General features: G+C 43.7%; 1 protein-coding gene across 1 annotated transcript in view; it reads left to right on the top strand.

Moving 5' to 3' along the window:
- The window catches only part of KIF5C (kinesin family member 5C), a 147,568-nt gene that overhangs the window by 87,207 nt on the left and 48,095 nt on the right, over positions 1 to 12,266 (top strand). The window contains exons 9-10 of the mRNA XM_052662602.1: positions 1,923 to 2,027; positions 2,373 to 2,521. Coding sequence (XP_052518562.1) covers positions 1,923 to 2,027; positions 2,373 to 2,521 — 254 coding nt within the window. The remainder of the gene's footprint in view (positions 1 to 1,922; positions 2,028 to 2,372; positions 2,522 to 12,266) is intronic.

Below are 12,266 nucleotides of genomic sequence, written 5' to 3'. Positions count from 1 at the left end.
GCACCTGCCCCCTGCCCTCCCGCCTCACCTCCCCAGCACTGCTGGAAGCTCCTGTGGCCACACCCGAGTGGGGGCACTGCCTGCCTTGGGTGACATCATAGAGCACGTCTCTGCACATAATACCCCGTGGCCTACCTCATCGCTGATGTAATGCAGACTGTGTCCCTATCAGGGCCAGCCCTGAAGCTCGGTCAGTCTCCCGAACTGTGTCATTGATCCCCACTTACTGCTCCCACCACTGAGTTGCCGAACACCAAGTTATGGCCACTGTCTTCTGTGTAAGTAATGGCTACTTGGGTGGTTCTCCTGTCCGCATTTGTACAGCCCGGAGCAGAAGATCGCCTGGAGAGTCCTAACTGGGACTTGAAAATCGTTCTGGCCCAGCTTGAAACTGTAATTAAATAGACACCCCCCAGCACAGGAGCAGAGAGTAGCGTTGCTCACCTCTAGACCGGCCATTAGCAGCCGGCATCTACTTTGCTGCCCCACCTGTCGTGTGGGTCCAGACAAAGCTCTTAGGGATCCTTTGCCTCATCCCGAGCCTGTCCTATTTCCCTTTAGAGAACAGAGATAAGTACTCAGGGCCTAAATGCAGTGGGAAAGTGCTTCATGCAGGCAGCTGAGAGTGGAGCGTGTGCAGCGTTGGCGGTTATTGCTTATGATATTTATGAGGTGTTTTAAAGGTGTGGACCTGCAAGTTGTTTCCTCTGCTCATATCTGTTCCTTGCCTGAGATGTATCCGCATGAATGTGTCAGGGTGACCTAGTAGAGCAGAGCTCTGGGGCTTAGTCTCATCTCCCCGAAATGTGTTCTTCTCTTGGGTGAGCAATTTGACATGCCTGGAGCTCCAATTTTTCTTGTCTGTTAGAGGAAGGTGATTGTACTTGTCTTGCATATTTCATGGAGCCGAGATGCTCAAATGTGAAAGCACCTTAAACACCATGAATAGACTGTTACTATTTGTGAGCCGGCAGCTCTGTGATTTCTCCATCTGTAAGCGGGGGACCCACACACAATTTCTGGAGAAATACTTGAATTTTTCTTTGAAAAAACCTGTCCCCTGCCCCCTGGACATGCATTCATCTCTATCATTGGGAGTTCCTCCTTTATATGTAATTGAAATCCATCTTCGCACAATTTAAAATCTTTTCCCCACTGTTCTTTCTTTAGAGAGCAGCCGCTCCCCTTGTGTCTTTGGTCCAGTCAGCAGAGCTATGAGTCATATTGAGTTCTCTTTTTTTTTCTTTAGCATCAGTGAACTGCTTTGTACCCAGAGCAAATGCTGTATATACGAAATTACCAGTAATGACAGAGCCGAGGAGGAATGGTGTGTGGTTCCTCTGACTGTGGAGAAAAAAGACAGATTCACTATGTAATATACATTTTTTTGACTTTACATGCATTGTCAAGTATTTTTCCCTTTGGCTGATTACTCCTTTTTTTCTTACTAAGGGAATAAGTAGGGAAGGGACAGAGAGTCTGGATAACCATCCCCAGCACCTCTTGACCTTTGCTTGAAGGTGGAGCTTGTAATGTCCATTCATTGTGGCCAGGACATCGTTTTCTCTTCGTGCATCCCCAGCATGGGGATGGTTCAGTCTCACAAGACCCCAGCCTTTCTGCAGTGACAGTGCTTTTGGAGCCTGGCATCCCCAGACGGATATTCCCTGGGACGTATCTGCAGCTCTACACGCGAGGTGTCCCAGCCATTCCCCTAAAACCTAATTGAGAGGAAAATGACAACAGGAGAGAACCAATCCCCTGCCTCGGGCACCGTGGTTCTTACTTACTTGTATTTTCCCCAGCACTCCAGGAGGGTTCACCTCGGCTCCCTCCAGCACATGTGCCCTCTTGTGAGTTGGAGTTTTCTCCTCTGCACTTGTGCACCTGTGTAGCTCACTGCTTTCTCTTCTCTCTGGTAGGTCAGCAAAACTGGTGCCGAGGGAGCTGTTCTCGATGAAGCTAAAAACATCAATAAGTCTTTGTCTGCTCTTGGAAACGTGATCTCTGCTTTGGCAGAAGGGACGGTAAGTGATCGTGTCCCCATCTATTAAATGATATCTTGAGAAGTTGCCTCTTGGGTCCGTGTACTCTTGCCACACACCCCGGCTATTCGTTTGTTTTTGTTTGGAAAGGGACAGGGGGAATCCTGGCTATGGACACCCTGCTTTCAGGGAAATCTAGCTCATTAAAGTGTGTGAATGGTGATGCTAATTCCATATGACCCAGGTCCCACGGCAAGATGCAAAGACCAGGCCACAGATTTTTATTTCACATGTTTCTAAGCCCAGTTCCCATCACTAACTTGCTGGCCTCTGTATTTTCTCTTTGAATTGGCTGTAGCAGACAGTGTTTTTTCTTTTCCTAAATAGAAAACACACGTGCCATACCGGGACAGCAAGATGACTCGGATTCTTCAGGACTCTCTGGGTGGGAACTGTAGAACCACCATCGTCATTTGCTGCTCTCCCTCAGTCTTCAATGAAGCTGAGACCAAGTCAACGCTCATGTTTGGACAAAGGTGGGCGTGACCTTCGTAACCTGTGCTCTGAGCTGGGTCTTAGGTGTTAGGGGTGAGTGGTGAGGCACTTGGGTCAGAGAGGAAGCGGGGGGAGGGGGCAAGCAGCCTGTTAGTAATTTGCATCTAGCAGGTGACCTGAAACTTGAGGCATCATGTACATGAAAGAAAAATTATGTTTTAAAACAATAGGTATGAATATGTCTTATCAAAGGTATGATGTTAAAAAAAAATCCAAGCGTATTATAGATGTGATTGATGGTAATTCAGTGGAATTTTAGTTTTGTTTTCATGGAATTAATTCTAACTCGCAGGTTCTTCATGGAATTAAGTCTGACTCTCAGGTTCATGGAATTAAACCTTAACTCTCGGGTTCAAGCATATTCAACTCAAGACTGGTAACTACCAGTTACAAGTGGTAGTGCTGCTACTACCACCAGTAACTACTTCAATATTTGGAATCCATTGCAAATTTGCTGATAGACTAAATGTTAAAGAGCAGGGAGAAGAAGTCCCGATGCTCACCCTGGGGCAAGAAATACAGCTGTATGCTGCGGAAAGGAGAGGATGGCCTCATCGTCTTCAGAAACGTCTGAAGGACATTTCCTAGGTGTGTGGGGAGTGTTACTAGGTAGGCAGCAGGGACAGCCAGTAATCCTCCAGCAGCATTCCCCAGTACGCGTTAGCTCATCCCTTCCTTTTTTTTTTTGGCTCTGCTGGGTCTTCATTGCGGTGTGCAGGCTTCTCTGGCTGTGTGAGCAGGCTTAGTTGTCCTGCAGCATGGGAGATCTTAGTTCCCCACCAGGGGTCGAACCTGTGTCCCCTGCATCGGAAGGAGGATTCTTAATCACTGAACCCCCAGGGAAGTCCCATCCCTTCCTTTCTTGACCTTCAGTCATGGTCTATCAGCCAGTGGTGTTGAGCTCCATCCTCCCCGCATGGCTGCCTGAAGTGCTAGTCCCTAGAGTGCTTGCGTACTGTGGATGGGGCGATTCTGGGCATCTTCCGTGCTCAGTGGGCTGAGCCCAGAGCTGAGGTTGGGAGATGCAGACTTACTGACATCATCCCCTTCATGCAACTGTGTTATCTTTGGACAAGTTACCAGTTCTCTTCAGGCTCTGCCTTATGCCCGGGGCACTCCCGTCTCCCAGGAATGTGTGGTTATGCCTGAGAAGTGGTTTAAGGTGCCTAGAGAAAAGACAGATGGTGGTGGGCATTCTGTATGGGAGATTGTTATGGCTTGTTGAAACCACATTAAACCCCAGTCATTTCCTGAACCCTCACAGAACATAGAATTAACCAGTTATGGCACCTGTGGGATGTCTGAATAAATAATAATCACACTGAACTGTTGTAGAACTAATATATCTCTTAAATTGGATTTGGGTCCTCTATTTCCTCTGAAATCACTTCCTTAATTAGCCAAATGCTTAGGTCAGTGGGTTGCAGAAGGATAACACCTTCTTTTCTTAAGGGTCATGGGATACCTATAAACCAGTGTCTGCTTGTGAGAAGCATAGAATACTGTGGTGATCATCCTGCCTTCCCCATCTCTCTTGGTTTCTTTTAAAAAAAATTGTGGCCACGTCGTGCGGCATGTGGGATATCCGTTCCCCAGCCAGGGTGGGACCTGTGCCGCCTGCCCTGGAAGCACGGAGTCTTACCCACTGGGCCGCCAGGGAAGCCCCTCTCCTGGTTTCTTAAACTTAAGCTTTGACAGTTTCCTCTGAAGACATTTTGGAGGAAACCAGCCCTGGATGCATTTATAAAGGGAACATCTCTTTAAAAAATATATTCCCACTCATAAAGCAAAGATACTTTACATCTTTGCAACCCAGAGTCTTCCTGGGGCACAGGCTCTGTCTCAAGGCTGTTGTTATTGGTGGACATGTCGCAGCTGTCTAGAGGAAGAGTTTTAGGCATCAGTGAAAACGATGATTTACTTTCTTCTAATCTCAGTGAGGCCGTCATAGCATCTTCATTATCACTAGCACTCTTTTTAAGGAACTAGCATGTGCCAGACAGGTCAGAACCCTCATGGAAATTGTGTCAGGTAGGCGTCTCTCCCCTTTGTACAGAGGATGGGATTGGGATCTAGGCTCCAAGCCATCAGGTCCTGCCCCTGAGGCCACAAAGCTGGTAACCTGTGAGCTGTTACTGGACTGAGACTGTATCACCTGACCCGCAGCCTCTTCCGTGTGGGCTGCCTGATCAGGGATCTAGATGAGCATGGGCCTCTGGGGCCGGTTACTCCAGCTTTGAACCTCAGCTCTGCTCCTGACTTTTTTCTCCCTTTTCCCTCTCTTGGAATCTCAGTCTCTTTGTCTGTAGGAAAAAAATAATAATATAATAACACCTACTTCTGAAGATTATTGGGAGGATTAGGTGAGTTGCTTCAGTTTTTACTCAGCACAAGGGCTGGCATGGAATATGGTGTCCCATAATTGCAAGTTCCTCTTTCCTCTGTCTTTGAACAGGCTTGGGAAAGTCACAGCCATGCATGTGGCTGGGCCAAATGTGACATAAGGTACAGGATACAGCTTCAATGTAAGGATCAGGACTGAATGAAGCAGTAGAATTAGATTTCTGCAATGAATGATGAACGAAATCTGATAATCTGAGAATTAAATGCTGATAATTTGGGATGCCAGGAAATAAATAGTAGGTCAGTTATATTTTCAAATGAAATAGGTTGGTTTGTAATCTTTTGTCAGAGTCATCTGAATACTGGGCTCCATGAGGATAAGAATTAATTTTTTACCAGCATCAGTGAGTGGCACCAACAAGCACCTAGGACAACTGGGACACAGTAGGTGGTCAGTAGACAAACGTCATCAAGCGAATGAGCAGACGAATCTAGTGCTTATTATGTAGGAATCCCAGAACATTAGGGCAGTTGCTGTACTATGACACCACTATGTCCAAAAATTGGTTGAGGTTTAGATCTGATTTGTTTTCCTGCTTATAGTTAGAAATGTGTTATGTTCTGTTCCCTTTCCTCCATCTTCAAGTTAGTTAATGGATTCTTTAAGGACATCTAACTTCTCTACAGGGCCAATACTCTCTTTATTATTAAATACACACATTGAACCCAGTTACACAGCAGATATGAGTCTGAACCTCAGATTTGACATGGTACTGATAGCTAATGAGATTAAGCACTTTGAACTCAAAAAAGACTGCCGGGCACCTCCCAAATTCAGTGTAATGAGTGTTCATTATGTTCTTGCTGCAGGGTGGCCACACCTACGGGCAGCACGAAGTTCCCTAGTTATCACCACATGGTTCTTTCAAGAACACGAAGAAAGTCCATGTTTGTTGTTGAGCCATACTGTATTGATGTTCTGAATAAAACAGTAGTGGGTCCTTTGAAGCAGTAGGAACATGACGGAGTGTACAGAGGCCTGAGGGCAGGTTCCGAGTCCGCACTCTGCAGGATTCGAGATGACGTCCTAGAATTGAAAGGAAAAGATTTCACTGTGTCTGTTTGATTTCCGTGATGGTGGCTCTTCTCGTGGGTCAGGCCTGTCGCTCTGTGTCCCCTGAATGCCCTGCATTGTGCTAGGAAAGGGGTACAGCCATTTCCTGAGTTGTCATAGAGCTTTCAGTCTGGTTGAGGAGGCAATACTTGAATTTCCAGGTGATGGAGAGTCAAAGAGCTGTCCTCTGTCAGGAAGCTGAACACTTGGCAGCTGTAATGGTTGGGGACTCAAATTAAAGCAGTTTCATTGATTCTTCTTTTTCATCTGGCTTCTAGCGTTTCATTTTCTAGTCTTTAATTACTCTTCCAAAGTACTTTATAGCACCATTCGAAAAGGATATTTTGAAGTTTTAGAAGTATAAACTCAAATCCCAATTATCTCGGAAGCCTGTTTAGTGTACCTTGATTTGGGGCAATAATGAGGAAAAGGGGAGGCCCCTGGGGGCAGACCAGTTTAGAAATAGCCTGAATCAGCACATCATTGACACCAAGTGTTTTGATTGATCCAGTATGAATAATTCAGAGGCTTTGTTTTATGTGTTAAATGTGAAAGAAGAATGGATCGTTCAGGAAAAGTAATATTCTTTTTTGTTTTTCCAATATGCACTTTTCGGGAAAAAAAAGCAAAACTGTGCTGTTTCATGCTCAGTTTGATGGTAGCTGGATCAGGCAGAGCCTGAGAGGTGTATGTGCAACACGCATTTGTGCAGAGCTTGACAAGTTCCCTGCAGGACCAGAGCGAGAGCTTTGGCCAAGGGAGATGCTTGGCTACACTTTTGACATACAGTGGATTAAGGCTCAAATCGGTTCCTGTTGGAGAGCCTGTTGCCAAAACACCCATAGGTTAATTTTTGCTCTTTGGAGGATGAGATATTGTGGATGACAGTTAATTTACCTGGATATCAAATCCTCATCCAGGTCAATCATTTCTTAATATTTCTTGGGAGACTAGAGTTTTTCAAAAGACCAGATTTAAAGCTCTTGGTTTCTGCTTCCCTACATCCCCCACTCACGAGCAGGGAAATGGCCTTACCGGGGAATGGGAAGGTGCTTTGTGGCAGGCACATTTCCAGAAGAACGTTAGGTGTCTTACATGGGAACTAGGACCTAGAATAGAGTAGAAGGTGTGATGGTTTCATGTGGGAGCTTGATTAGGCTGTAATAGCCCGTTATTTAATCTAACACTGACCTGGATGTTGTTATGAAAGTGTGTTATAGATGCGGTTACCCTCTAGCAGCAGTTGACTTTAAGTAAACACATTATCCTCCATAATAGAGGTGTGCCCCATCCAGTCAGATGGAGGCTGTAAGAGCAAAAAATGAGTTTTTTTGGAGAAGAGGAAATTCTTCCTCAAGAATGCAGCAACAATTTCTGCATGAGTTTCCAGTGAGCCAATTTCTTTAAATAGATAGCTAGACAGATGGATGGAAGGTATATCTTATGTATATATCAGATAGGGTATCTGCTCATCCATCCATCTATATTTCTGTTCTGTTGGTTCTGTTGCTCTGGAGAACCCTAACTGATAGAAAGGGATGCTAGACTACCCCGTCCCCAACCCACAGTGGGAGGACCTCAGTCTTTTTGTCTCTCGCATATACCAGTCACAGTGTGGAATCATACGTTACAGATGTATTCTATACATTGGAGGTCTGGGTTTGTCTAGAGCTCCTTGTCCAACTGCGAGAGGGAAGGAAAATGTTGAAAAACAAGAGGTAAGAAGGTACCAAGAGTAAACATCTTCCTGGCCTTTCCAGGGGAGGCCAAGGTAATTTGAAGAAACTCCAATAGTATGTTTCTGTATCATTTAGAAGTGATCTTGGCCAGAAAGATGAGTATAGGCAATTATTGAGGCATAGAAGTTTACTGTCTCTTAGTAGCTCTTATTTATTTCACAATCTGGAAATTCTTATCTGATTTGATTTCTTTACACATCAGTTTATTTTTCTTAACTTACTTATGTTGAGTATAACACGCATATAGTAAAGTAAATATAAGTATGCAACTCAGTAAAAATTTAACAAATGTATATACACATGTATCTGTCTTAGAAACCCAGCATCTTAGAAACCTCTGTTTCACACCCTCCCAGTCAGTACCCAACTCTCAGGGGTAGATGGCATCCTGATTTCTGTCAACATAGATAACTATTTGCTGTCCTTGAACTGTTTACAAATAAAGACATACAGTATTGTTTTGTATCTGGCTTCTTTTATGCAACATTGTTATCTTTGTTATCCCTACATTGTTAGATTATGAGCAGTTTATTTTTCATAGGTATACAGTATTTTGTTGTATCAATGTAGTATGTATGCATGCATGCATGCTGTTCTTGATGGATATTTGGATTGTGTTCATCTTGGGGCTATTATAAATGAAGTTGCTATGACATTGATTGCCATGTCATTAGGTGAACATAGGTCTTCATTTCTGTTGGTTATACACCTATGAGTATTTAGTTTTAATCGATAGTACCAAAGAGTTTTCCAAAATGATTGGAATAGTTTACACTCTGTCTAGTAGCAGGTGAGTGTTATAGTCATTGCACATCCTCACCAACACTTAGCATTATCAGCTTAAAAAATTCTAACTGTTCTCTTAGGTGTGTAAATATATCTTTTTGTTATTTTTTTCCCTAAAGGCTAGTGACATTTGGCACACTTTTCTGGGTACAGTTTATTGGCACTTCTTCTGTGAAGTTCCTGTTCAAATCTTTACCTGGTGTTTTCACCAATTGTGTGCTTTTTTCTGATTGATTTATAGGGATTGTTGTGGATAAGTCCTTTGTCAGATACATGGATTGTTTGTATCTTTTCCCACTTTGTAGTTTATGTTTTAACTCCTTTAATGGTGACTTTTAATGAAGAGAGGTTTTTAATTTTAATGAAGTCAAGTTTATCTTTTCTTTCTGTTCTATTTGAGAAATGAATCTTTATCTACCCTAAGGTCTTAAAGACATTCTCCTGTTTTCTTCTGGCAGCTTTGTTGTTTTGCCTCTCACATTTATGCATGTGATTCATCTGTATAGAATTTTTTATGAGTATTGGGGGAGTCAGTAAAGCACCAGACATTGAAAGGACCGTCCTTTCCCTCTGTGCTAGATGCACACCTTTGTTGTATATCAGATGGCTATAGGGCCAAGTGTCTGTGGGTAATCTATTCTGTTTCTATTCTAAAGTTTCTGGACTCTTTAATCAGTTTTAGTTACTGTGGCTTTATAATGCCGTGATATTTCATCCTCTTTGTCCTTCAAAATTGTCTTTGCTATTGTTGGCCTTCTTTATTTCTATTATAAATCTTAGAATCAGATTGTCAATTTCAATACATACATGCAAATCCGGAGAAGGCAATGGCACCCCACTCCAGTCCTCTTGCCAGGAAAATCCCATGGACGGGGGAGCCTGGTAGGTTGCCGTCCATGGGGTCGCTAAGGGTCGGACACGACTGAGAGACTTCACTTTCACTTTTCACTTTCATGCGTTGGAGAAGGAAATGGCAACCCACTCCAGTGTTCTTGCCTGGAGAAATCCCAGGGATGGGGGAGCCTGGTGGGCTGCCATGTGTGGGGTCGCACAGAGTCGGACACGACTGAAGCGGCTTAGCAGCAGCAGCAGCATGCAAGTCTCCTGAGATTTTGTTTCAGATTATTTTAAATCTGTAGAATGCATCTGGGATAGTTAATATCTTTCTAATCGGTGCTAGCTGGTTTCTTCCTGTCCTCCATTTAGGAGATGGAGAGGCATGATGGTCTGCTTCATCAATGACCGACTGGAGTCTGTTCAGGGCAGCAGCAGAGACATATTATTCTCGGTTCCAGATGGGAGTTGGGCTGTGTGTCTTCCGTCTGCTCTTCTGCATTGATTCCGTGCCGTCTCTGCTCTGCTCTGCTCTGCACCCTGGGGCAGTGACCAGCTTGGACAACTACAATGGGCTCCTTTGCCTCTGGCTTCCAGTTAGGTTCCACCAGTGGGAGAGGAGCCTAGGCGGCTACTCAAAAGGAGAGAAGAGAGTGATGTCAGGGTATTAATTTCATGGCTTCTTCCATGAAGGGTCACTTTGGGTTGGCTGTGTTCCTAGACTAAAGGCTGTCAACAGCTTCGACAGGGCAGCATTTTTCTCTTAAGAGTTTAACAGTTTTTAAAATTTACTTTATTTTTTTTAATTGAAGCATAGCTGATGTATGATATTGTCAGTGTATAAGTTAGAGGTATACAATACAGTGATTCACAATTTTAAAAGGTTATTTTCTGTTTGTAGTTATTATGAAATATTTATTATATTCCCTGTGCTATACAATATATCCTTGTAGCTTATTTATTGTATGTATAGTGGTTTGTCCCTCTTAATTCCCTACCCCTGCCTTGCCCTTCCCCCCTTCCCTCTCCCCACTGGTAACCACTTGTTTGGTCTCTGTATCTGCGAGTCTAGACAGCTTTTCTCTTATAGTTCCCTTCCTCTGGGCCCCCTTCAGCCTAAGAGTGGTAACGGATCCCCACATCACTATTGTGTGTGTTTGAGTGTGTGTGTGTGTGTGTGTGTGTGTGTGTGTGTTAGTCGCTCAGTCGTGTCTGACACTTTGTGACCTCACGGACTACAGCCCGCCAGGCTCCTCTGTCCATAAAATTCTCCAGGCAAGAATACTGGAGTGGGTTGCCATTTCCTTCTCCAGGGGATCTTCCCGACCCAGGGATTGAACCCAGGTCTCCTGCATTGCAGGCAGATGCTTTACCATCTGAGCTACACCTGTTATCCCTTGTTATTTCCCATCACCCTTACCATACCTTTGTTAAACTCTTCCCAATTTGAGAAGACTATTTCCTGCCAGGACTCTGATTACTGCAGAAGTGGGAGAAAAAGAATTTTCTCAACAACTTTAAGAGAACTTTGAGAATAAGGATCAGTTATACCAGTGATAACCTTGTTGGGTCTGCTCACAAAACTGTACTTCTGGCTAAACCTGCCAGATTACAGCATAAAGGCTGTATGCTTCTGCTTCTGGTATCATTGGAAATCATCAAGAGACTCTGTGGTATGATAAGTAAGATTAGTAGCCTCAAAGTATATCCTTAAATGTCCATAAGCACTTCAGCCATAGGTTATTTTTCACTTTCTGACTTAACTCAGTTAAAATGGATGCTGGAGTGTTTGTGCTTGTATCTGAGGAACATCTGTGACACGGCCTAAGGATGTTGGGTGAGGTGAGAGTGTCAACTTGGCACAGACTTTATTTGATTTTTTATTTTTTTTAATTTTTATTTTTACTTTATTTTACTTTACAATACTGTATTGGTTTTGCCATACATTGACATGAATATGGCACAGACTTTAAAGTAGCAATAAAGTTGCTACTATTTGAAAACAGTCAAAACACTCCTGGAGACAGCAGCCATAAGCTACAGTGAGAGGGAGAATTATACCAATTCTTAAGTAGAGTCTTGCATAGAAATCGTTTTAACTCTTCTTTTGACAGTTGGGTTATTTAATTGTCTGCTTTAGAAAGTAATTCATAGAGTGACATCTGCTGCACTGGTGAGGATCGCTGAATTTCTTTTATTGAAATAGAAATCGTGTCCAAAATATCATTTCATGACCACAGCATTTAACCCGAATCACACATCAGATAGCGCTGGCAAATGTGACAGGGCGAGACCTGGGGGGAGTGAAAAATGGAAGAGTCAGTAGCAAATAAAACAGGATAGCATGTAAATGAAGTGTTCACTTCTTAAAAAGTATGTAATAAGTAGAGTTCTGCCATCATGAATTTGCTTGTCAACTGGACAGACCTTGTGTGTTCATTTCTGTGCATAGTTGGTGAGTCATGTATTTTGTTTTCATTACTGACTGGAGCTGGCACTGCCTTGATTTACTGTCCAGAGTTCCACTGGGGCATCACACCCCCCTCCAGGCCATCTGCCCTGGGTGGTCACTCTTTATACCACAAATGGCAAAATGGTGGCCATTAGACTTGTTTGTGTATCCCACACATCAGTTTGAAAAATTATATTGAACTGGGATATACGAAGAAAAATCTCAATTTCTGACTTTTCTTGAAAAAAATGTGGTGATCTGGGAAAAGTGGGCCCTCCGCTTCTTCTTGGTGACTGGATGGTGGGAGAGGATGTGGTCAGCTCGGAGCCGTGGTATCACCTGGCCACCCTGAGTTGGTAAAGGGACCATCTGTCCCTGGAGGCATGTGTTGACATGTGTTCAGTACCTTAGGGATGATGCTAAGGTACCAAATGAGAGTAAGAGAAAGAATTGATTTG

The sequence above is a fragment of the Budorcas taxicolor genome, chromosome 2 (genome assembly GCF_023091745.1).
Source record: "Budorcas taxicolor isolate Tak-1 chromosome 2, Takin1.1, whole genome shotgun sequence".
Classification (NCBI taxonomy): Eukaryota; Metazoa; Chordata; class Mammalia; order Artiodactyla; family Bovidae; genus Budorcas; species Budorcas taxicolor.
The sequence above is the reverse complement of the archived record's forward strand: the minus strand, read 5'-3'. Positions and strand labels throughout refer to the sequence as shown.